We start from the raw sequence: 24,127 nt of genomic DNA on the forward strand, positions 1-24,127 counted from the left end.
AAATAACGTGAGCTGGATTCTGGAAGGAGTTGCGGGTTGCGGCCACCCCCCCCCCCCCCCCCCCAAATCAGAGTGGTTGGGATGAGTGCGAGGGTGTAAAAATAGAGGAAAGCTCTCGGATTATTGTAAATGAAGTCTTACGGCAGTATAGCCCTGAGGCAGGTTTTCAGTGGAGCCGGAAACCCTCTCCCACCCCAAAAAAGAAATGCTTTCCATTAGAGGACTTTTTTCCCCAGAAAGGGCAAAAAAAATATTTGTTTTTATAACCAAGATTGCTGTGCCAGCTGATTACATATTTCAGTGTTTTGTGGTTTTTTTCTGGTGTCTGATCTTCATACATGCGCTTCCAGCTTGCTCCTTATCGGAGGTGACATGTTCTATCATGTTCATCGTTGGACCTCTCCTGGCCCCCTTGACAAACCGCTTATATCCCTGCTACCAGGAGATACGCGCGTGGCCAGGGCCCTTTAAAAATCCCTGGGACACACACACAGCCCGGCTGCACGCACATCTCCTGGTTTTTTCGCGAAACTGATTTTGAAAAAATTTGCCCTTTAGCGAATCTGTCTCTCGGATTTCCAAGGAATTCCACGAAATACTGCAGAACAATTGTTTACCGGTTTTATTCCTCGCCTTTCCACCACAGTGCTCCGGACAAGGTACAACAAAACATATACAAGTTTATGAGGGACTTCATTTTCAGGTTTTACTTTACTGTTCCCTGGAATTTAACAGTGTTTATTATAAAAAACAAAAAAGGAAGAACTTCGGTGGGGGAAAAAAAAAAAAAGTTTTTTTTCCCCATTTCTTCTCCTTTTAAATTCCAGGAAAAATAAAATAAAAACTGAAAACAAAGGTCCCTAAGTATCATATAAAATCACATCATATATAACTAAGTAAACAGTAAAAAGCCTCAGTATAAACATAAAAGACAGTTACATTAATAAATAACCCACGTCTGATTTATCTACTTCAACACTTCTAAGATGTTTAGTATACAATTAGAAACAAAGAAGTAAAAATATATAAACATTAATAATAACTGAACAGAAATCAAACACAAAAATCCTTCCAGGATGTCAGCTGTTTCCTTACTGGCAAAGTAGCAACTAGGCTACACTGCACCAAACATTTCTTTAAAAATACTTCACAAAATCAGTATAAATAGTACAAAAGTAGTCAGGAATTGTGCTGAGTATAAATACAACTATTGCATCTATTAAAGTTATTTCAATTAAAATGTCATAAACCAAATCAATACATTTTCAAAAGGAAAAATGGACCAGGTAAGAAGGCTCCATCCCTCAAGAATGAATCTTGGTTGATGAGGAGTCACCTGGACAACCCAAAAAACCCAGAATCATCACATTAAGGCAACTCAAGTTAAGTCCCACTGTCAATTCTGTCTCACAGTCCTCCACAATGTTGGGTGTCCTGACTCCTTAAAAGGTACCGGGGGGGGGGGGGGGGGGGGGGGGGGGGTGGGGGGGGGGGGGGGGGGGGGGGGGGGGCTGGTGTACCACAGCATTCCATAGATTTTGGCTAAAAACGCAGTAGAAGACAATATTAGCAGCTCCTGTGAATTTTTGGCAAATCATCTTGGTGAGACATGGGGGATGGGCTATTCAGTGAAGAATCCATAAAGGTGAAACAGACAAAAAAAACAAACATCTGCCTTTTTTCACTTTGGAAAAAGTGTGCTCGGCAGGATAAGTGTCAACAAGGAAGCTCTTTAGGAAGGAAGTCGATGGTCTTTCGCTCATCCTCTTGTTAAAGAGAAAGAGGAAGCCCTGTCTGGGCTATCCCTCTTGGCTGCAAAAAGATAACTAGATCTGTTCAAGGCAAGGTCACAGAAAGTATCCCACCCAAAGCCATCGGCATGCTCCAAGGCAGCAGCTCGGTGATGGAAGGACTTAAATTAGTTTTGTTTTGGTTTTTTTTTTTTGCACAGTATTTTTCTGCGGCAGTTTTGCTCTTCTAGAAACTGCAGGTAATTAAAGCCTCAAGTGATGTATGCATCATTTCAAAACTGGCCTATAGGCAGTTAGAACTTTTCTTTTGCCTGATGGTTAAAAGTTGGCGCCCAGCCTCTCCAGTTCACACGTATGCCGAGTGTTCATTCTAGCCTTCTTCTCCGCCTATGGAGAGCCGTGGATGCACGGAAAGCCCCATCACGGTCTCTTTCAAATTTTTTAAATAAAGGGAGAGAGAGAGAGAGGTGGTGGAGACACACATGAATCCATTCCAATGCACTAGCTCTCTCTCTATATAAGCACAGAAGAAGGGAGAAATCAGCGTGGCATGAGCAGCCTGTGTCGGTTAGTGATCGTAGCTGCCAGAGCTCCTTCACATTCTGTGCTCACTGCACACACACATCCCTCATCTCACTCAGCCTGGGAGGACTCAAAGGAGGAGGGCCCAGGAAGGGTAAGATGAGGAGGTGCTGTGGGCAATGTGTCTGCTGCACAAAGCAAGGCCCAAACTAATCGCGCCCTGCATGCTGCCCATTAATTACCACACTCTGGGGCTTCTGCTGTGGCTGGGAAGAAACGTGCATAATTGCATATGTTCTCAGAAGAATCTCCATGTTTAAGAGCCACCGCTGATGTCTCTTGTTGCTGCGAGGTGCTGAGAGAGCAGGAGCACAGGGGGATGGTCCGGACCTGAGCATCAGGCACTGATTTTCTGTGGCATGCCTGACCAGGCCTGAAAGCACCCTGGCTGGGAGTACAACTGCACAAGCAGCAGCCAGATCTCAGTTTGATGCTTCTAGGTAGGGTGTGGGATATACTACAGAGGAAGCCAAACCTTACTTGGATGGTGCTGGGAAGGGTGGGGAGTATACCACAGGGGAAGACAGAGCTTAGTTTGATGGTCGTGCCGTAAGCCTTAGGATAGATGGGAAGGATAAATAAAATGAAAGTACCGTTAATGAATGGCGAGGGTGTCATACACGTTTCATTTTGACCATTTCTCTTTAATTAGCTTTTTGTTTAAAAAGCTGAGATCTTGCATTGAATTTCTGGCTGAGCTCCTTCCTCTCTCTCCCACCGGTCGAGTCTGGGGCAGATGCCTTTCCTGCCGGGCTGCTGGAGATACGTCGGCGGGTCCTAGAGCTCCCTTTTTTCCACCTCTTCCTTCGGAAGCTGCCCTCTTTAGTCTGCCTTTGCTGGGAGTGTCAGTGTTTGGTGCTTGCTGGTGAACCTTCTTTGGAAGCTCCTCATGCTCGAATCTCGCATGGCTGCCCAGAGAATATTTCAAGCTGTCATGGGGCCTGTGCTCAGGAACGTCTCTGGTTTTCTTTTCCACGGGAGGGCAGGAAGAGTCCCTTCTGAATTTTGTTTTCAGCAAATGCTGTATTGTGTCTTCCCTCTGCAAGCATCCAAGATCTGCAGGAGCTTCCCCTATGAGATTCTGATAGACCTCATAAACTTCCCTTGACGGTCCTATCAAATGCAGATTGTCTTTATGCACCGTAATGAGGGTGTGGTATATTTCTCCCATCATCTTACTTCTCTTTATTATATCCAATTGTTTCTCAAGCTGAAATCTACAAAGCGGGATATCATAAGTCCTTAAGTACATCTGGTTGCTAGCTAAAAGGTCAGAAAAGTTCTTAACAGCAATTTCTACAAACGTTGAGGAGAATGAATGAGACGTTAACGTTATGTTGCAGATGTCACCTTGGTTCTCTGAGTTCATTTCAACTGATAGGGAATCCAGAATTTTATCAATTCCATGCTTATTGAAAGTCTGGAGATATTTTAAAGTGTCCCTGTCTGCAATAAAACATCGAGAGAATCCAGGAGACGATGACCCTGGGTCAGTCTTGGGGGTCAGGGACCTGCTGCTACCTGCTGAATATTTTGTACTCGATGGGGAAGGCAATGAGTAAGAATCACCTGAACGTTTCCTAGGGCCTTTACCATTTTGTAAACGCTGAAGGTTATCTTGCCAGTCTGCAGTGCCAGTCAATGAAACACTGCCAAGACCACTACCAGAAACAGAAGTGGCTGCATCACCGGAACTGTATTTGGCTTCAGGGAATGCTTTCATAGGGTTACCTCGAACATGGGTTGGCAATGGCTCTGTGCTCCGTCTACTGGCACGTGATCTAGGAGGCTCATTCTGAAGGCTGTCCAACTGCATCCTGCCCATTTTTCTTGCCACTGAGTGACCGGACTCAAACACATTATCTACACTTCTTTCAGGTGTCCGTCCAGTCCAGGTAGGTTCCTTCCTTCTACATAAAGAACCTTCATGATGAGCTGTGCTGTGGTTTTCTGTCACCTGATGTCCATAAATCATTGGTGAGGAAAAGTGCATCCGGCTACTGCTGTTAGCCAAGTATAAGAGTTCACTCCTGAGCTTCTTCAGTGCTGGGAACGCGCCTTCAATCTCTGTTCTTGCCCCCGTCTCAGACAAAACTCTGAAGCCATGCTTCCTCACCAACTCCTTCACCCCATCCTTGTCTTGGAACCAGCGCAGGTCCAGCGTTGTCCTCATGAGCATGTACGCCTGTTAGGATGCAAACACAAAAATGACATTTCCACAAAACCAGAGAATCATCGAAGGACTGAGAATTTCCACTTTCCAACACTGCAGTCAGTCTGGGATGTTGTAAAATAAGCTTTAAGATAATTATCTGAGACAGGAAGGCAATTGGTGGGCAGATTAAGCATGGATAAGGGCTATAAGCAACACTTTCAACTCCAAAATGACTGGAAAAACCTGCAAGAGTTTATTTTTATTATAAATCTTTTGTCCCTTTCTCTCTCTTGTGCCTACTGCAAAATAACAACCAGAGAATAATCTGAACACACAGTTCCCTTCTGATTGGATCCTTAAGAGACCAGATAGCAACCGAACAAAAGGGAATCTGAAAAATGTATAAGAAAAATTACTTTTCATACAGGATTTTACACGGAACTTTAGTAGGAACTTCTGTTAATAATAATAATAATAGACAAAAGGAATAGTCGCTTAACACATCTAATACCCGCATGAACCTGGGGTACGCAGGTTCAAATCCCGGCACGGTCAACTCGTCTTTCATCTTTGTCAGTGGGAAATAGTCAATCTAACCATAATAAAGAGAGGAAAGCTGCCTCACATCTGCGCAAATTGAGCTCTGTTCCCACTCCCTCCCTGTACTCTAGAGGTCCCCCCCCCCCCCCCCCGTATGAGAAACACTGGTAGTAGTGGATGACACACATTTACCCTCTCCCCGGCCGCCATGAAAGAGAAATATTGGTGGCAGTGGACAGCGCAACCTACCCTACCTCCCCCCGCCTCCTTCACTCACCGGCTCCTATTGGCCTAACGGGAGGAGGAAGAGGATGGCAGTCCCCCTTCCCGAGGACCTGAATAGTGTACTCTGAACCACGTGATTCAAAGTACGACGCTCGAGCCCTGGCATGGAAGGACGCGTCAGAGAGGTGTCCTCCCGTTGAGCTGGTGAGTGAGGAAGTCCAAAGGGAACGGGCACGAGAGAGCTGGAGGAAGTGTAGGAGTGAGTGAGTGAACTGGGAATGGGGCGGGGAGAGTGAACCAGAGAGATGGGGTTCTTCGGAAGCGAGTGAGGGGAGGAAGTGAAAAAAAGGAGTGTGATCGGGAGAGGTGGGAGCGAGTGAATCAGAGATTGTGGGGAACTGAACTGGGGTAACTAAGGGGGAGGGAGTGAACCAGGGTAAATGAGAGGTTTGAGGTGGAGGGGGGGGAGGAGTAGTGAATCAGAATGAAGGAAGGGTTTGGAAGGGGGGAGTAAACTTGGGTGAGTGAGGGGTTCACAGAGAGGAATGGAACCTGAATGAGTGAGTGAGGAAGTGAAAAAAGGGGCCCGTCCTGCTCCTGTACTGTGCTCTCAGAAGATCCCTCCCTCTCTCTCTCACTTTGCTGCTGCTCCCGTATTGCACTCTCTGTTTCAAACTGCCATCCCTCTCCCTCAATGCTCGCTTGCCAGTGTACCTCTCTTGTGCTCCATCTTTCTCATTTTGAGTTGTTGCCTGGCTCACTTTCCTTCACACCTGAGCTTCTGAACTCAGCAGGACCCTGTGTCGGTTTCACTCACCACCCTAACAGAGGCATCAGGGGGCTTCATGCACCACTGCTGGAGGATTCTCCCCGACCAGGCTCCACCCTCTTCCCTCCAGAACCCAGCGACGACAGTGGCGGCCTGGCACATGTGCCTCCTAAATCCCGCTATTTCCTTCCCACCAGGAACTGAACCCAGCTTTCAAGCATGGTAAATAGAGCAGAGCCATTTCCCCATCTCTCTTCTCTCACTGTGGTTCCCCGTTGTCTTTTCCATGCACTACACGGTTTTGAAAACAGAAGGAGGAGAGAGAGAGGCTGCAAACAGCACTGACAAGTGAGAAAAATAAAATTCCTAAAATGAGCCAGTGGAAACAAAAGCGCTGGTCCCAGAGCCAGCGAATGACTGAGGGGCTGAGACCGGAGAGCGAGAAGGTGGTGGTTTCAGAAGCATCGCTGCAGAACAGGCAGATTTCATTTTGGGGTAAATTTTCAAGGGCCTAGTCATGATCTCTCTACATGAAGGGGTTATGCAGCTAACTTGGCCACAATTATTTATTTGCCTCGTCCTCCAAGCTTAGGGGCGGGCTGCATAAAAAAAAAAAAATCCCCAACCATACATAGTTTTTAACGTAAAAACGGCAATCATCTACATGTCATTAACAAACAAGTAGCTGCCCGGAAATGATGGAAGAAGTTTTGGACTGCAGGTGACAGGCACTACCCTGAGGGAGGGACTTAAGGACTGAATGCTCGTTTTTGAGTCTGAAACGGAACGGATTGCACAGGGAATGGAATTCCAGACGGCGGGACCAGCAATGGAGCTTGCCCTTTCGTGTGTAACAGCCAGCCTGGTGTGCCTAGCGGGAGAAACTGATTAGGTGAGCTGAGATTTCTAGCGGGGGGGGGGGGGGGGGGCACAGAAGCGTAGGGTTGGTGTGATCTATGGAGACGTAATGTTATCGAGGAAACTGTGAACTATGACATCCGTGTAAATGGGGTTTCAAGCTCCATTCGCAACTTATAGGAAAGATGTTACTTGGGGGGGGACGACACATATTTCAGGGGTGTGGTTGCACATTACATGCAAACATTAAAATTTTCAAAAAATATGTACGCATAGTAGGCGTGTCATTCATGCACCTACTTTATGCCATCGTTCGGCACCACTTATGCGCACGCGCCTACTTTTAGCCGCATAACGAGCAGATATTCGAACACAATGTGCACAGGAACCTCGTCTTTGAAAACGAGCCGGGTTTTCGCGGGCAGGAAAGCATGAGCGTCCCCGGTAATAAGGTCCCCTCCCGTATTTTCAATAGTTAAATCTGCCGTGTTAGCATTCAATATTATCATCCTTGATAACGAAACTCAGAAACTGATGGTAGAAAGTCTTCCGGGCCCATACCGATTGTTCTACCTGCAATCCCTAGTCCACCTCCGCCTTCACCCTTCATTTCCACCACCACCACCACCACCACCGCCAGGGACCCCCTCTCCCCTCGTCCCATGCCTCGTTCACAACGGGCCCTGCAGGCTTCTGGAGATACACCGGAACCTTCCGCCACTGTGGGCACTAATACAGCCTGGGGAGGCCGCAGGCTTGCCGGATACTCAGGGGCCGATGTAATAAGGTGCACTATGCCATGCACATATGTTAATGAGTGGCTGTGTGCAAAATTTCAAAATTTTCTCCTGATGTAACAAGGAGTTCTGCACACAAAATATGTGCACACAGCCTTCTGTGTACAAGTTATCCTAAAGCGTGGGCAAGATGAGGGCTCCACATAGGGCCAGAAGCTTCCCACGCACCTGCCTCCCCTTCTTTGTAAATGATTATCTGCAGTTCTTTTATGGAAGTAACAATGACCCTGCTTTCCTTTCCTAAATCAGCAGATTAAGAAACTCAGAAACCTGGTATGAGAAGAAGTTAATGGAACTGGCCCCCAACGGGTATCTTCAGGTCTGTAAGCGGTCAGTCTGGAGGAGATCAAAGGCTCTTGCGAAGGATTACCGCAGAAGGAACGCACAGGGAGAAGAAGAATGGGGTGGCAAGGAGCATTTATTTATTTAAAAGGTTTTTTTATACCGCACTCTATAAGGAGACTTGATCGAGGCAGTTTACAAGGTTGCATGCATAAATAAAACAAACATGCAGCCTGAAAGAACAAAATTCAGTTCATAAGGCAACATCATCAAAAAAGAAAACACTGCTGCATTTTGGATTAGTTGCAGTGGACGTGTGGCATTAGCTGGAAGTCCCAGATATAATGCGTTACAATAGTCTAGGTTTGTGAGAATTAAGGCCTGTAAAACTAGACGAAAATCATTTAGATATAAGAGAGGCTTTAACTGTTTCAGTAGATGAATCTTGTAAAATGAGGATTTGACAACTGATATGTTATGAGTCATAGATAGTTCTGTGTCCATAACACCACCAAGATTGTGGGCCTCAGAAGTTATGGAGATGGAATGGCCATCAACAGATTACTCGGAAGTCGATGTATGGAATTTAGTATAGTGGATAGGTACAAAATTTCAGTTTTTGAGGTGTTAAGTTTTAAATGGTTATGAGTTAGCCAGGTATTGACTGTTATAATACAAAGATTGACAATGGATAGTGTGTTTGACCAGGATGAACTATAGGGGATAAAAAACTGAATGCCATCAGCAGAGATTTTGAAATCTACACCTAGACCTGCCAAGAGATGATAAAGGGGAAGTAAATAAATGTGAGAGGAGAAATATGATCCTTGAGGGACACCTGAGGGAATAGAACCATCTGGAACTGAATGTACCAATATTTATTTGCCGAGGACGACGGATTAGAAAAAATGAAGTGAACCATTTAAGGACGGTGCGCCAGTGACTCCAATGTATTTTAAACATGCGAGTAGAATGTTGTGATCCAGGGGGTCAAATGCTGCAGATATATCTGATAAGGATTTTTTTTTTTTGCCCCTGGCTAACGTCCCTGCTCCCCTCACTCAGGCTTAGGAGATTGCTCGGTCTCACAGCACAGAGTTTACGCCAATCCTGTGCCCCGCCCATTCAGGATGCAACCAAAGAAATGGGGATTGGTGGGGGGCAAAGAAATGTAGCCTCCCCAGGATAATGCTTCAGCCAGCCTTGGGCATGACTTATAATCCACTGTCAGATTTTTATCATTTTGGATGATAATTTTACACTGCAACCCTCCATCTTATTCGAAATTTGTACATTTAATGCATCGCTCCTTAAAAGTGATTTTTTTTTTTTTTTTTGGTCTTTTCAATTACATTTGTATTTGCTTTTTTTTTTTTTTTCTTTTAATAAGTGGCAGCTCAGCCTCCAGGAAGTCTAGAGATATATGGCTTTCTGCTGGCAGCATGAACACAGGCTCCCTGCACCGTATTAACTCTACGGCCCACAATTAACGAACCCCCTTCTCCGCCCTGTGGGAGACACACACACACACACGCGCACACACACACACACACACACACACACACAGAAACAGGAACCTCTCCAGTGCAAAGGGAGCTCTGCGGAGTCTTAAGACAGCTGCAAACAGATCTGGTTTTCAGCATAACTCAAAAAGATTCAAATGTGTGCAAAGGTATCCGGTGTGGGTAATCTGAAAGCCAGACCCATCTGCAGTTTTTCCCCTCCCCCCCTCACCAGCCTCTCCCGGGTAAGGTTGGTGCACTCATTCTGAAACCAGTACACGTGTGATACTGGGGGAGGAGATAGTGTGCTTACAGGCAATGTCAGGAAGGCACCTAAATACAACAAAAAAAACAAAAAAAAAAACCCCAACTTAATACACTTCATAGCTGTGGGTTTTTATAAGTAAGATATAAACTGGACTTATCAGAAATATGAAGAAATGTAACACTACAACTGATTGCAGACAAGGGCCAAATAGCCCACCCCGTATGCCCAGCTGACTCTCTCTCAGGTTCTCCACCACTTTGGGTAGGTAAACATACAAAATTTCCATATTTAGTTCCCCGCCCCATATTTTTTACCTAGATTATCAGTCCTTCCCATCAATGCCCTTTAATTGTCCCAAGTGAGCCTAAACTCTGCCACAGCAATGGCCTCCTCCACTCCAGGCATTCACCACTTTCTAGCAAAGAGCCTCCCTTAGGTTTCCACTGAGCCTGACATAGAACAGATGTCAAGGACAGCAGATTAACAACCAAATGGCCCCATCTATATAGTCTGTCATACTCTGCTAAGGACACATCCCAGCTGCCAACCACAGAAAACTGCACAATATTCAAGCCTGTGTGTCGTCAACGTCCTCTTTGTTTCCTACAAGGCCCACACTTACTCCAACATCCAGACCCTTCTCCCATGTTTTACCACAAAACTTTGGAATAATCCAAACAACCGCCAAAAAACTAGGGAGGCAAACTGTCTATAAACACTCGGCTGCCCTGGGCGGCCTGCTCTTACGGTTATAACCACGGCCGCTCCGGGCAGGTTACCCCTGCCTTCTTGGAAACCTGAAATCAGTCGAACTACTGGTGTGAGGGGGTTGAAATTATGGCTGCTCTGCTCATGTGACAACCGTTCCACCATTCTGTCCACCGGCTTACGTTCTCCTCTCCCCTCTGTGGCTCTCTCAAGTTTCATCTGACTCAGCAGACACGCGAGCCCCTCCCTCCCTCATACCTTCTAGCTGAATACCCCCCCCCCCTCCCCAACCACTGTGCTCTGCAGCCCTCCCATGCAGGTTTCACTTCTGTCGTGGTCTGGGCTGTCCCCACCTCTGCTGGTAGGCATCTGGCTCATCCTCTCAAGTCAAGAGAGAAGAATTTCCTCGTCTTTCCTCTGAACCTTCCCCCCCCCAGGCAACCTCAGCTTGTGTCCCCCCTTGCACTCAATATCCTTTTCTATGGAAAATGTAACCTTTTCATACTTTTCTCGAAGCCTCTCAAACGCTTGAATGATTCCACCAGGCCTCCCATATCCTCTCTTTCCTATAGAGAGAGAGTGCATTAAGCCTCTCTTTGTAAGACGTTGTGCTGCAGGTCCTTTACCATGGTGGGGGCTCGTTTCTGAATCGTTTCCAACCTCCCCAGGTCCTTAGAAAGACGCAGCCCCTCCAGTGCTAAGCACAGTTCTCAAGGCAGGGGGGTCTGACTAGCGACCTATCCAAGGGGGAATATCGCCTCCTTTTTCCTGCTGGCGAGACCTCTACTTAGGCAACCAAGCGTAGAGTTGGCGCTCCCCCCTTACTTCATTACACTGCTGGCTTCCTCGAGGCTGGCTGAGATGATTACACACCCAACACTTCTCAAGTTTTGTCCTTTTAAAAATCGCCAGTCAGCTAATGGATTTCTGCATCCCAAACGCATGCTTAAAATTTTACAATTTTCAGCGCGGAAGCTTCGTTTTCCAAACCCTCGGTCATTGTTCCAGTTCTTTCCAATTTTCTCTCCATTCCCCCCCCAATGCTCCCGGTGCGTCTGCTCCGTATCACCTGCAACCAAGCACACGTTTCCCTCAAGTCCCTCAGCAGCATCGCTAAACAAAGACATTGAAAAGAACTGGTCTTAATACTGAACACTTGAGTGACCCAGAGGTGGCTTTTGGGGGGGGAGGAGGAGGGGCAATAATCAACCCCACCCGCATTGGTGCAAATTCTACAGCTGCTTTCACCCGCAGGGTTTGCACCAATGATCCAAGCAAGATTCTGCACGGGCCTTTGCTTTGCTTACTGCCCTGGAAAGGTTAACCCGTAGAGACTGCACCTGCTTTCTCTGTGCATTTGATTCTGCAAAAGGTGGGGCCGCCCTGATTTTAACCACAGCCGTTAACGGGTCCCAAAAACTAAAGAAAAAGGAGGAAAAAACATTGCCCTGGAGTGCGCAAGGAGTTTTGTTTTTTTGGGGGGGTTTTTTCACCACATCGAAGCCGAGCGGCTGAGATCAGATACCCACCTCCATGCCCTGCGTCCTAGGTCTCTCTGCTCTCCTCACGTCCAATACGTAACTCTTCCCATCCAGCTCCAGCCGGTGCTGTCTCCCCAAGATCCTGTCTGCCACTGGGGGGAAAAAAAAGCAATGACGCCATAAAAAAACCCTATGGCACAGGCGGTGTGGCATGAGATAACGCTAGCTGAGGAAAGAAGCAGCCCTTGCATCCTTCGTGTTGGTCAGGAGCGGCTGAATAGAAGCAGCTTCTGACATCATTGCCGTCTTCAACAATGAACTGAGCTACTCCTGCACATAGCTGTGAACTCTATGCCCTTACGCCCAAGACACACCTAGAGAAGCAAAACTGTTGTGCGGCACCCCCGCCTCCATGGAACTGGCAGCGAGGACACTGCCAAAAGAAGAGGCAGGGAAGCACTGAAGGCCCCACCCCACCAGTCTCTCTTCCAAATTTTAAAACAAACTCCTCACCAGGGGACATTTCCCTCTTTATACCACCGCAGAAGGGAGAAATCAGTGTGGTGTGGGCAGCCGGCTCAGTTAAGTTACCTGGGCTGCTGCTCCCAGTGCTCGCACCGAGTCACAGCCGATGCTCAGTGCCCGCTCTCCCCGTCTCACTCCTCCTGGGGATAAGACGGAGGCTGGAAGCACTCAAAGGAGGAGGTTCAGGAGAGGAAAAGATGAAGGAAGTTGGCTGTGGGCATGCCAAACAAAGTGGGGCACAGTTATCTGTGCCTTGCATGACACCCATTAATTACCACCCTCCAGGGCTCATGCTGTAGCTAGCAAGGAGAGGGCATGCATGGTTACACGTTTTCAGAAAGGAGCTCCAATATGTTTAAGAGCCACTCTTTTTTTGCTAAGAGGTGCAGAGAGCAGAGCCCGGGTGCTGTGGTTTGAGCTCGAGCATCAGGCAGTGCTGAATTTTCCGTGGCACCCCTGATCAGGTCTGAAGGCAAGCTGGCTGGGAAACAGTATAACTATATATTTCTTTCAAGAAAACAATAAGCCTTCACCATAAGAGGCTGCACAGTGTCAGAGGGAGACTTTATTTTGTTGTAAAAAAAAATGTATATCCCACAAAAATCCAACATGCAAGGCCGAGCACAGTAAAACACAGATAAGAAACAAGAAAGATATAAAATCACAGGCAAATGTTGATAAAGAATCACCAAATGTAAAGGGAAAAAGCTTCACTCGTGAAACCACACACACACACACACACACATATGGAGCGCAAGGAAACTAAAAAATATTATTATTCCCAAGGCAGCCAGGTAAGGGGGGAGGAGGGACTGTGCTACCAGTTTCACCCCCCAGAGGATCACCAGGTAGAGAAACAGGGCTTAGGCTATGCCAACCATAAGGGGCCAAGCCCCCCTAAGCCCCACAAGAGCCAGGAAACAGACCTGTCTCCTGATATAAAAGCCAGAGTCCAAGTCAAAAATTTAGATTTTTTTTTTTAAATAAGAATTTGAAGTGCAAGGTGATGCATATAGGGAAAAATAACCTATGCCATAGTTACACAATGTTAGGTTCCATATTAGGAGCTACCACCCAGGAAAAAGATCTAGGTGGATAATACTTTAAAATCGTCGGCTCAGTGTGTTGCGGCAGTCAAAAAAGCAAACAGAATGTTGGGAATTATGAGAAAGGGAATGGTGAATAAAATGGAAAATGTCATAATGCCTCTATAATCACTCCATGGTGAGACCGCACCTTGAATACTGGGTACAATTCTGGTTGCCGCATCTCAAAAAAGATATAATTGCGATGGAGAAGGTACAGAGAAGGGCAACCAAAATGATAAGGGGAATGGAACAGCTCCCCTATGAGGAAAGACTAAAGAGGTTAGGACTTTTCAGCTTGGAGAAGAGATGGCTGAGGGGGGATATGATAGAGGTGTTTAAAATCATGATAGGTCTAGAACGAGTAGATGTGAATCGGTTATTTACTCTTTTGGATTATAGAGGGCAACAGCAAGTAGCACATTTAAGACTAATCGGAGAACTTTTTTTTTTTCACTAAACCCACAATAAAGCTCTGGAATTTGTTGCCAGAGGATGTGGTTAGTGCAGTTAGTGTAGCTGGGTTCAAAAAAGGATTGGATAAGTTCTTGGAGGAGAAGTCCATTAACTGCTATTAATCAAGTTTACTTAGGGAATAGCCACTGCTATTAATTGCATCGGTAGCAATGGGTTCTTCTTAGTGTTTGGGTAATTGCCAGGTTCTTGTGGCCTGGTTTTGGCCTCTGTTGGAAACAGGATGCTGAGCTTGATGGACCCTTGGTCTGACCCAGCATGGCATGTTCTTATGTGGCTACATAGATTAAGGCTCTTGAGCCTGGAGAAGAGATGGTTGACAAAGGATATGATAGAGATCTTTAAAAGAAACAGGGAGCGGTAATTTACCCGGGGGGGGGGGGGGTCACTCCATGAAGGTTCTAGATAACATATAAACACATTTAAAACAAAGTATTTTTTCACTCTGTGCACAATTAAACTATGGAATTTATTATCAGAATATATAGGGAAAGCAGTTAGGTGTAGCTGGGTTTAAAAAGGGTTTGGAGAAGTACCTGGTAGGAAAGTCCATAAACCCTGGACCTATCCTTTATGATCCTGTCAAGTACGTGTGACCTGGATTGGCCACAGTCAGAGACAGGATGCTGGGCTTCGATCTGACCCAGTATAACATTACTTACGGTCCTATTTTTTTTTTTTTTTTTAGGAAACTTGATGCTTTTTGCTTGCATTGGTTTTGGGGGAGTTTGTTTTTGGCTCTCTCTTTTCCTCTTGCCCCAGGTCGGCACCCCAACATTAGCTGGCAGGACAATCTTCTGGGCTTCGCAGATTACCACTGCTGATAAAAATCACTTGAATACTGGGAATCCTGTCACCTAGAAATCAAAAACCTCCTCAACAGCCTCAATCTGGTACTAAACTCCGCCAAAACTGAAGTATTACTCATAACTCCTGATAACAATCTCACAACCTCTCTGCCAAACAACCTACAAACCACTCATGTAAGAGATCTAGGTGTGCTAATCGACAATAAACTAAACTTCAAAGCCCACATCAATAAAACCACCAAAGACTGTTTCTATAAACTGCAAGTTTTAAAAAGGATAAGACCACTCTTCCATGCCAAAGACTTCAGAACCATCCTCCAAGCCCTCATTTTCTCAAAATTGGACTACTGCTGCTCCACTTTACTTGGCCTCCCCTCCTCATACACAAAACCGCTCCAAATGGTCCAAAACGCAGCAGCCCGTCTACTGACAAACACTAAGAAAAGAGACCATATCTCCCCAGTGCTACAAGACCTCCACTGGTTACCAATTCATTTCAGAGTCATTTATAAATCCATCACCTTGATATACAAAATCATTCACCAACATACCACAATCGATCTACAAATTCCTCCCCGCTTCCACAAATCCACAAGACCGACCAGGGAAGCCTACAGAGGATGCCTCATTGTTCCACCCACGAAAACCACTAATCACAGCACCTTAAGAGACCGAGCCCTTTCCACCGCAGGCCCACAGTTATGGAACTCCATCCCTCCAGAACTCAGAAACGAACCATGTCTCCTAACCTTTAGGAAAAGACTCAAGACATGGCTTTTCAGGCAAGCCTTCTCAAACTCTACCTAATATGCACCATAAACAAACTCTCTACTCAGAGACTGTACATATGAGACACCATATTTATATTGAACTTTTGTATATAATTATTCTCCTCTATCTCTTTCTATTTCTTACATTCCCAGTTCATTAGCCCTTGTTAATTGTAACTGCTTCTCTTCATCACGTTATTTATGTTTTTTGGTTGTATTATCCGCACCCCTGTTTTCTGTAAACCGACATGATGTGAACGAGTTCATGAATGCCGGTATAAAAAAACCTTAAATAAATAAATAAATAAATAAACCGAGCCGGCGCTCCTAGCTGCACGGTAGCACCACGGAAAGAGAAGCTCGTAGTAAGGCGAAGACCACTGTCCTTATAGACTGGAGAAGGAAAAAAAAAAAAAAAAAAAGGAACCTTCCCTGCACCCTGGGTCAACGCTCAATCAAAAAAGAAAATAAGAAATGCGTGCTGGGTCAGGCAAAATGTCCACCGAGCCCAGCATGGGTCAACAAGCACCCAGCGGGTCCCAAAAAGTAGATCTATTTCTTGTTTCCCCATTCTCAGCAATAGCCACGGCTTTCCCTAGTCTACCTGGCCAATACCGTTCCATGGGCGTTTCCTCCAGGAGCTTGTCCAGGCCTCTTGTAAAAAGAGTCCGCCTTGCTAGCCGCCTTGACCGATCCTGGAGTCACTTTCCACGGCGACAAATCATTTTCGGTGACACCGTGAAAAAAAAAGCTATTTCTGCAGCAACAGGAGCCCAGGATGTACAGAAAAGCAGGACGCGAGGGAGCCCCTACCGCTGCAGTCTGACTTTATTCTGACGAAAAAAAAAAGGGCGAAGGATCCAGATTACCCAGAGCCATCCAAAGCCTGCACCGCTGGGGCAAATTGACCTGGCCTTCCATTCTGAGCAGCACAGCCAAATCCATGAAAAAAAAACAAACAAAAACCCGAAGCCCGGTTAAAAATCTTCAAAAGTTTAATCAAACAGAAATCTCCACTCCGGCAGGGGCAACTCCTGTCCCTTGTCGCCTCCTCCACCCCGTGTAACTCCTGTCCCTCTTTAGTTCCCACCCGTGCCTCGCCCCTCCCTGGATCTCCTCGCCCCATGCGCCTCTCTCCCGTATTTCACAAAATTGACGAGATCACATCATGCTAAACCCTGTCCCGACGCCACGACAGCGTCGCAGGGCGGCCTGGTTACGTCTGCGGGGACTCTGGATTGACTGCCTTGTGCTCACCTATGGACTAACCCTAATCACAGTTCCCCCTCTGTCCCGTGCATGCGTCTCTTAGCTGGAGGGAAAGGGCTGGTTGAGCGTCTTGCCCGGGTGAGAGGAAAAAAAGGCTGCGTCAAAACCGAGGCCGACGCCGCACACACCCCAGATGCCAGCACCCATTAGAAAGAAAATGCAGTGGGGGGGAGGGGGAGGCTGACTAGAGAATTTTTATTTTAATCATTCACGACAATTCAGAAAATAGGAAGGGATTACTGTGAGCCCCTCCCCCCCCCCCCCCCCCAAAAAAAATTAAAAATGTCTTTATAGATGTGACATTATTGGTAAGAACATAAGAGGTGCCGTGCCAGGTCAGACCGAGGTCTACGGAGCTCAGCATCCTGTGTCAGACAGCAGCCAGTCCAGGTCACAAGTGCTGGGCTGCACAGAGAGAGGAGGCATAACCAGCAGGAAAAAGGAGGTGATAATGCCCTTGGGACAGGTCCCCGATGAGGCCACACCTGGAATACTGATGGTCATTTTATGCTATAGATTACATTTTTAGAAATATTAATATCAGTGTTTTTTTATTTTATTACTATGACTACGATGTAAAAGTGTATTTAGATGTTTGGCGCTTGAACTAATTTTGTTTGTATTTTATTAATTTATATTTGTGCCATGTGAAATTGTGAAGGAATTGATCCAAATGACTGTACATAAACCTTACTAAATAAATAAATACTGTGCTCGTTTCTGGAGCCCGTACCTCAAAAGGGATAGAGACAGGAAGGAAGTGGTCCAGAGAAGGGCGACCAAAATGGTGTGGGGTTTGCAACAAAAAGATTTATGGAGAGGAGACTGAAGGACCTGAATATGTGCACACTGGAAGAGAGAAGAGACAGGGGAGAGATGACACAGACTTTAATACCTGAAGGATTATTAGTGATGCCCGGGTATCAAGCCCTTTCCAGTGGAAAGAACAAAGTGGAAGTAGGGGCTATAATATGAAGCTCCAAGGGAGCAGACTCAGGAACAATGTGAGGAGATATTTATTCATGGAAAGGGTGAAGGATGCATGGAATGCCCTCCTCGAAGACGACACAGAATAAACATGGAGGGGCCCTAACGGCTAACGGACCAAAATGAAGAAGAGGGGTAATATGTGTTAACTGGTGTAACTTGCACAGGATGGAAATTACTACTACTCTTCATAGAAGATATGGGGGGTGGGGATGGTAGTAACTGCACAGAGTGGCAGTTACTACCATCAACAGAAGGCGCAGGGTTTCCTGCACAGAGTGGCAGTTACTACCATCAACAGAAGGCGCAGGGTTTCCTGCACAGAGTGGCAGTTACTACCATCAACAGAAGGCCCAGGGCTACCTGCACAGAGTGGCAGTTACTACCATCAACAGAAGACCCAGGAGTACCTGCACAGAGTGGCAGTTACTACCATCAATAGAAGGCCCAGGGCTACCTGCACAGAGTGGCAGTTACTACCATCAACAGAAGGCGCAGGGTTTCCTGCACAGAGTGGCAGTTACTACCATCAACAGAAGGCGCAGGGTTTCCTGCACAGAGTGGCAGTTACTACCATCAACAGAAGGCGCAGGGGTTCCTGCACAGAGTGGCAGTTACTACCATCAACAGAAGGCGCAGGGGTTCCTGCACAGAGTGGCAGTTACTACCATCAACAGAAGGCGCAGGGGTTCCTGCACAGAGTGGCAGTTACTACCATCAACAGAAGACCCAGGGGTACCTGCACGGAAAGGCAGTTACTACCATCAACAGATGGCGCAGGGGTTCCTGCACAGAGTGGCAGTTACTACCACCAACAGAAGGCGCAGGGGTTCCTGCACAGAGTGGCAATTACTACCATCAACAGAAGACCCAGGGGTACCTGCACGGAAAGGCAGATACTACACTAAAAAAAAAAAAACAAAACCAAAACCTAAAACTTGCTGGACAAACTGGATGGACCACTTGGATCTTTTCTACCATCATTCACTATGTTACTGAAGAGCCCTAACCTGCATAGCCTTTATCATTTTGGTCTCCTTCCTCTCTATTTTTTCTAGTCCTGCTGTGTCTTTCTTGAGATGGGGCAACCAGAACCGCAAACAATGCTCAGGGTGTGGCCACACCATGGACTGCTACAGAGTGAAGCTGATATTTTCCATTTTATTCTCCATGACATTTCTCTGTATGTCTTTTAATATTACTGTGGATGAAATTTTGTTAACAGGTACAAGAATGTCTGAGGAGTCTGGCAGTCCCAAAAAACGTGTAACTTGCAATGCTCCTCTGCCTAAGAGAGATCTAATCTATCCAGCTATTCACAATAATATCAGACATACAGGGACAGTCTAGTGGCATCAATGCTTCCATGTTACTAAATTCACTTTGGCGTCAGCCGGTGGGCATTTACCAGCAGCTGCCTGCCTGCGGGTCCTTCATTTTAAAAATACTGCCCTGCTCTTGGGATGGAATGCACCAAGTAAATAACAACAGAGTGAACGTTCAGAAAAGCAAACCCAGACTAGCCTTGTAAAATCCTCTGCTTGGGTCTCGAGCTCTGCAGGTCTCTCCTCACCGGCCTGGTTACCAGGAAACCCACACTGCACACAACAAACTCCCTGGCACAGGGCCCGAGAACAAACGGTGGCCTGCTTACAGCTCAGAATCAGGATCCTGCCCTGTGGGCTCTGAAGAAGAGCGCCCAGCAGCTGAAATGCCCCCAGCCCCCGCCCGTGAAGGGCCAGCTAGAGGCTTGATATTTTAAGCAGCCAGAATCGGCTTTTTGAAGCCTTGTGGGAAGGATTATAAAATGCAGATTACAAAAAAGCTTCAAGTAATGTATAGCACAAATGTTCTCTCAACTAATCGTCTGGCCTGAAAGTCATGGGTGTGTGGGCATGCTCTCCCCCGGCGCGGAGGGTGGTGGGACAGAGTTGTACATCCTCCCAAGGAGAGTAGAACTTTTTAGCAAGATTATTTTTGACATAGCACAACACGAACTTGGCCTGCTCTCTGCGAGGCTGAATGGATAGCCTCGGGTGATCTAGGATAGCAAAGAGCATCCTTGGCCAGCCCCAGCCTTCCCAGACTTAAATCCTGTGCCCGCACCTTAAACCTTGTACCCGGGATGCTCCAGGAGAGGAGGGACGCGGCTCTGCCACATGCGTCTCAGCCTGGACTTACACCGCTCCTGCTATACCAGTGGCTCTCAGTGTCGATCCTCAACGCTCACAAGCAGGTCTGGTTTTCTGGATAACCAAACGCTATGCAAATCAGCTGGGTCCTTAGGGCATAAATATGCAAGCATACCTCATGAATATTCACTGTGGACATCCTAAACATCCGATTTATCCATAGCTTCATTAACAAACCCCTCTGTTACACTAACATCAATGCACCTTGGGCCTGATTTACCCTGCTCCTACTGCACCTTGATCCCGGTTTATCTTGCTCCCAACTATGCCACTGCACCTCTCCAGAGCAAAAAAGGCTGGCTGCTGAGCCCAGCTAGGCAACATGGAGAAACCCTAACAGCAGACTGGGCTGAGAACATCCTGCCCAGCTCAGCTGCAACATGCAGCCTCTCTCCCTTCCCCCACCTCCCCCATACCTATCCGTGCCTGCGTCCCAGGCTGGTCAATTACCTTCTCTCTCTTCAAACGTCACGAATGCCATGCCGGCTTCTTCCGTGGGGTACTTCAGCTCCAGAACCTCCCCTCCACCATTTCTGGGCCGCAGGAAGTGGATAAGGAGCTTGTCATGCATCCTGTCGTCCGACGTGACGCTGGGGACGTTGTGAATACAGAGCTTCCTGGCATCCATACCCTTCCCTGCCTCTGGAGAAGCTTCTGCACAACAGGCATGCATGGGGCTCCGTCAACTGTAGCAAAAGGAAAAAAAACCCCCAAAACAAACAGTAATGAGGGTTGGATGCGGTGACTTCTCTTCGTATTTTCATGCTGGCTTGGCATCTTTCACCTTAAGAGAAAGAGAAATCTCTCCAACATTTTTGTGAGGAAGCAGCGGGGTCGCGGCCGGATTTAAGATTTTAGCTTTTACGGGCAGAGCTGAAGACCTGGGAAGGGGAGTCCAGCTCAAGAGCACACAGCGGGCCCAGAGTACCATGACAATAAGCCTCTGAAGTGGTGAAGGCAATACCGCCCTAAAGCCACCAGCAGCAGCAGCTTCCTCTCTGGCTTGGCAATTGCCAATCCCTAAACCCGGGCCTCGGCACGTTATTTTACCGCGGAGAACATCCTTTCCATATGGAACATGCGACTGTGACCTCTGCAGGGGGTTTACTCAAACAGACCGTAAAATTAGCATGGGAAAAAAAAAAAACGCTTTAAATTTCAAAAATTAGATATCAAAAGAATTGCCCCCACAGTGCACCTTTCCTCCGTCTGGAACTAACAGTGCACAGGCTGGGCGGGGGGAGGCAGATGCAGACTCAGAGGAGCGGCGAAACACAATGTTTTCCTTTCTTGCTCAGTCTCGCGACTGCTCGCCCGAGGAGTCTCCTGAATCCCGGGGGAGCAGCCACCTCTGGGCCGTGCCGTAACTCACCTGTGCCACGTCAGGATCAAGCTGGGCTGAATCTACTCGCTCACTTTCTCCGGGAGACTCCACCACTGAGTTTCAAATGCTGCTGCAGCCAACGAGCACTAAACTCTTTGACTTTAGTTTGGGTGGCTCTCTTTTTTTCGTTTTGTTTAGGGACTTTTCGTACCTGAGCGGATTCTGGCACTTGACTGATACCAGCGTGTCTTGGTCCATAGCCTCCTTCCCTTCCCCAATGCTGTTGTTGTATCACTGGTTCTAAATATCAACAGTAAAGTATTTTAAAAATTAAATTACAAGTTGTGATGATGGTGTCTGCTAAGCTGTTGCCTGTAGTATCCTACATACAAAAACCACCTGTCATCTCAGTAAGCAGGTGAAAAAACCCCAACTTGTAAATACAAACTCCTAGACAATCAAGATGTAAGTTTATATCCAAAGCAAAGAAAGTAAAGGTAAAACAATTAAATCATACAAAATCTCACCAAATCTGTTTATGTGGGACCACCTCTCAAGCAACCCATACAACAAATGTAGGCTGAATCTGAATGGTCCACTTTTATGAATTTTTTTAAATTTTAGTTTGACTGCATATAAAGTATTTTTTTGCAGCTTGTCATTTTGCTGCATGCTCCCCACTGCTTGTTTGGTCATAACTGCACATTCTAGACGGATTTATGAAATTCATCGGCGGTTATTTTATATGCAGTCAAACTAAAATTTAAAAAAATAATAATAAAGGTGAATTGTTTGACCGGGACTTTCTTTGCTTTGGATATAATCTCAGTAAGCTGGCTAGTGTCGTGGTTTGGAAAATGGGAAGGTGGAAAACCACCGATATTTCTCTGCCACTGCCATGCAGACGGCGAGGCCATGCACAGTACAACAGCAACCCTAACTCATTTTCCCCCCCACCGAGCTGCTCCTGGGCGTTGCTGGCTTCCAGTCACTCGTTTTAGCTGGAAGTGAAAAGGAGAATAAAGGCAGCCGTAACTCAAGGAGGGCCTCCCTGGTTAGCTCCCCAGCTACTGCCGAGTGTAGAAGCCTGGGTCGGGTCGGGTCGCTCGCGCCCCCCCCCCCCCCCCCGGGAAGCGCGGCCCACGCTTGCAAGGTCCCAGGAGCCCTGTTGCATGCTCCCACCCCACCCCACCCCCTCCTCTCCTTCAAGGGCCGACACTGCATGGACTGCGCTGAGTGAGTCAGGAGGGGATAGAGACTAGGAGCACGTAGGGAGCGGGAGGAAACTGCCAAGCGAGAAAAAGACAGAAAAGAGAATAAAGAAAATACAGCACGGCTGAGCCACAACACACCCATGACATAACAGCGTCACTTGTGGCGTTTCAGTTCCCATTTCCACCAATACCTGACAAGGGACCGTTCAGCACACGCCCCCTCGAAAGCAGCGCAAAGCGGGCGATCCTCAGGGCATATGGGGCGGGGGACCCGATCCGACTTCTGCGCTCCTTTTATTTTTATGCAAACAAGAGGTGAGAAAATTCCACCTGACCCTGCATTACTCCCCTTTGCAGTTTCGCTCACCAGCTCTGCCTCCATCCGGAGGCCACGTGAAGCCTTCAGCAGCTCGGATCGCTCCTTGTCTCCTTCCCCCTCCCCCACCCCTGGGGGGTTCTAAGCCCCGCTCTGCTGCCTTCCTCTCAAGCCCAGCCTCAACCAGTGATCGGAGCGGTACAGCGCCTGAGGGTCTCACCTCCCGACGGCCGTCCGCGTCCCTCTCAACCCCGGAGAGAAACGAAAGCGAAACTCTCACGTCCTTCTCCTCCTCCTCCAATCGGAGCCTTCGCCGTGCTTTCGCTTTCTGGAGCCGCCTTCTCTCCTTCCCCCCCCCAATTGCTATTTGGACGTTTTGTTTTTCCGGGTAATCAAATGCAAGTTTTGAAGGTTTTGGACTAAACGCAAACCTATCACACGGACGCCTGAATTAAGCAGCGTGGTGAATTCCCGATAAATCCTGTTAGACGCAATCAAATAAGTTCCAGGCTTAAACTCATCATCCAGGCAGCCAGAAGGGAACAGGAGGAGAGGGGCTGTAGAAAAGGAATATAGCAGGGACAATGTAGGAAACCCGTAGATTAAAGCAATAATACACCTCCTGGTTAGGAGGGTGCAGACTGAAAACAGAAGAAACTGGACTGCTGCAGATTTTCCAGACCAGTCTACAAGACCATTACATTCGACATGTTTATGCTATAAAGGGATTAGTGCCTCCACAATGCGCCGCAAAACTAATAGCTCTCATCACATGCAAATGCATGTCGATGAAGCTATTAGTTATTCACCCCACATTCAAAAAATAAAATGTGGTCCAAAGCAGGCATTAATTTCTGAGCACTCCAAAAGTTGTACAGAAAAGCAGTGTGGGCAGTCAGGTTAGGGAAGCGGACAGTCAGTTTTCCAAACCCATGGCTGTGTGCCGGTTAGGAAAACGGATGCCGATGAATTCAGGGTCCATTTTCTTAACCGGTGGACAGCCCAACCTCTCCTGGGCGCCTGCTGCCAAGGAGGTGCTAGGAACGCGCAATCGACCCTAGCGCCTCCTTGGCAGCGCAACCCCTAATTTAAATATTGCATGGCACCCCCAAAAGAGGTGCCTGGCGCGTGCTAGGAAAGTGAGCACTGAACACTCAGCTCCCACTTTCGGCGCATGTATGTTGCTTCGGCCCCTGTAAGCTGTGGAGGATACTTAAAGTACCGCCTGACCTGTTTCATCATGG

General features: G+C 47.2%; 1 protein-coding gene across 5 annotated transcripts; it reads right to left on the reverse strand.

The window, feature by feature from the left end:
• Positions 1-607: 607 nt before the first annotated feature.
• On the reverse strand, positions 608-23,234 carry LOC115083988. 5 transcript variants are annotated; one of them, XM_029588201.1, is made up of 5 exons: positions 23,104-23,234; positions 21,565-21,653; positions 20,480-20,715; positions 11,967-12,070; positions 608-4,518 (listed from the first exon to the last, which is right to left on the reverse strand). In XM_029588201.1, the coding sequence occupies exons 3-5, from the start codon at positions 20,700-20,702 to the stop codon at positions 2,959-2,961; spliced, it is 1,887 nt and encodes a 628-aa protein (XP_029444061.1). In that variant the 5' UTR covers positions 20,703-20,715; positions 21,565-21,653; positions 23,104-23,234; the 3' UTR covers positions 608-2,958. The 5 variants fall into 5 exon arrangements, with proteins under 5 accessions (XP_029444061.1, XP_029444065.1, XP_029444062.1 ...); XM_029588205.1 differs by having other exon boundaries at positions 21,402-21,653; XM_029588202.1 differs by having other exon boundaries at positions 22,935-23,144.
• Between the last annotated feature and the right edge of the window lie 893 nt (positions 23,235-24,127).

Source organism: Rhinatrema bivittatum, chromosome 2, assembly GCF_901001135.1.
Source record: "Rhinatrema bivittatum chromosome 2, aRhiBiv1.1, whole genome shotgun sequence".
Lineage (NCBI taxonomy): Eukaryota > Metazoa > Chordata > Amphibia > Gymnophiona > Rhinatrematidae > Rhinatrema > Rhinatrema bivittatum.

Coding starts and splice junctions, on each gene's coding strand:
- LOC115083988 (XM_029588201.1), bottom strand. CDS start 20,702: ATGCATGCCTGTTGTGCAGAAGCTTCTCCAGAGGCAGGGAAGGGTATG. Junction 12,071..20,479: donor GACGTTTGAAGAGAGAGAAG/GTAATTGACCAG, acceptor TTTTCCCCCCAG/TGGCAGACAGGATCTTGGGG. Junction 4,519..11,966: donor CTAGGACGCAGGGCATGGAG/GTGGGTATCTGA, acceptor GCATCCTAACAG/GCGTACATGCTCATGAGGAC.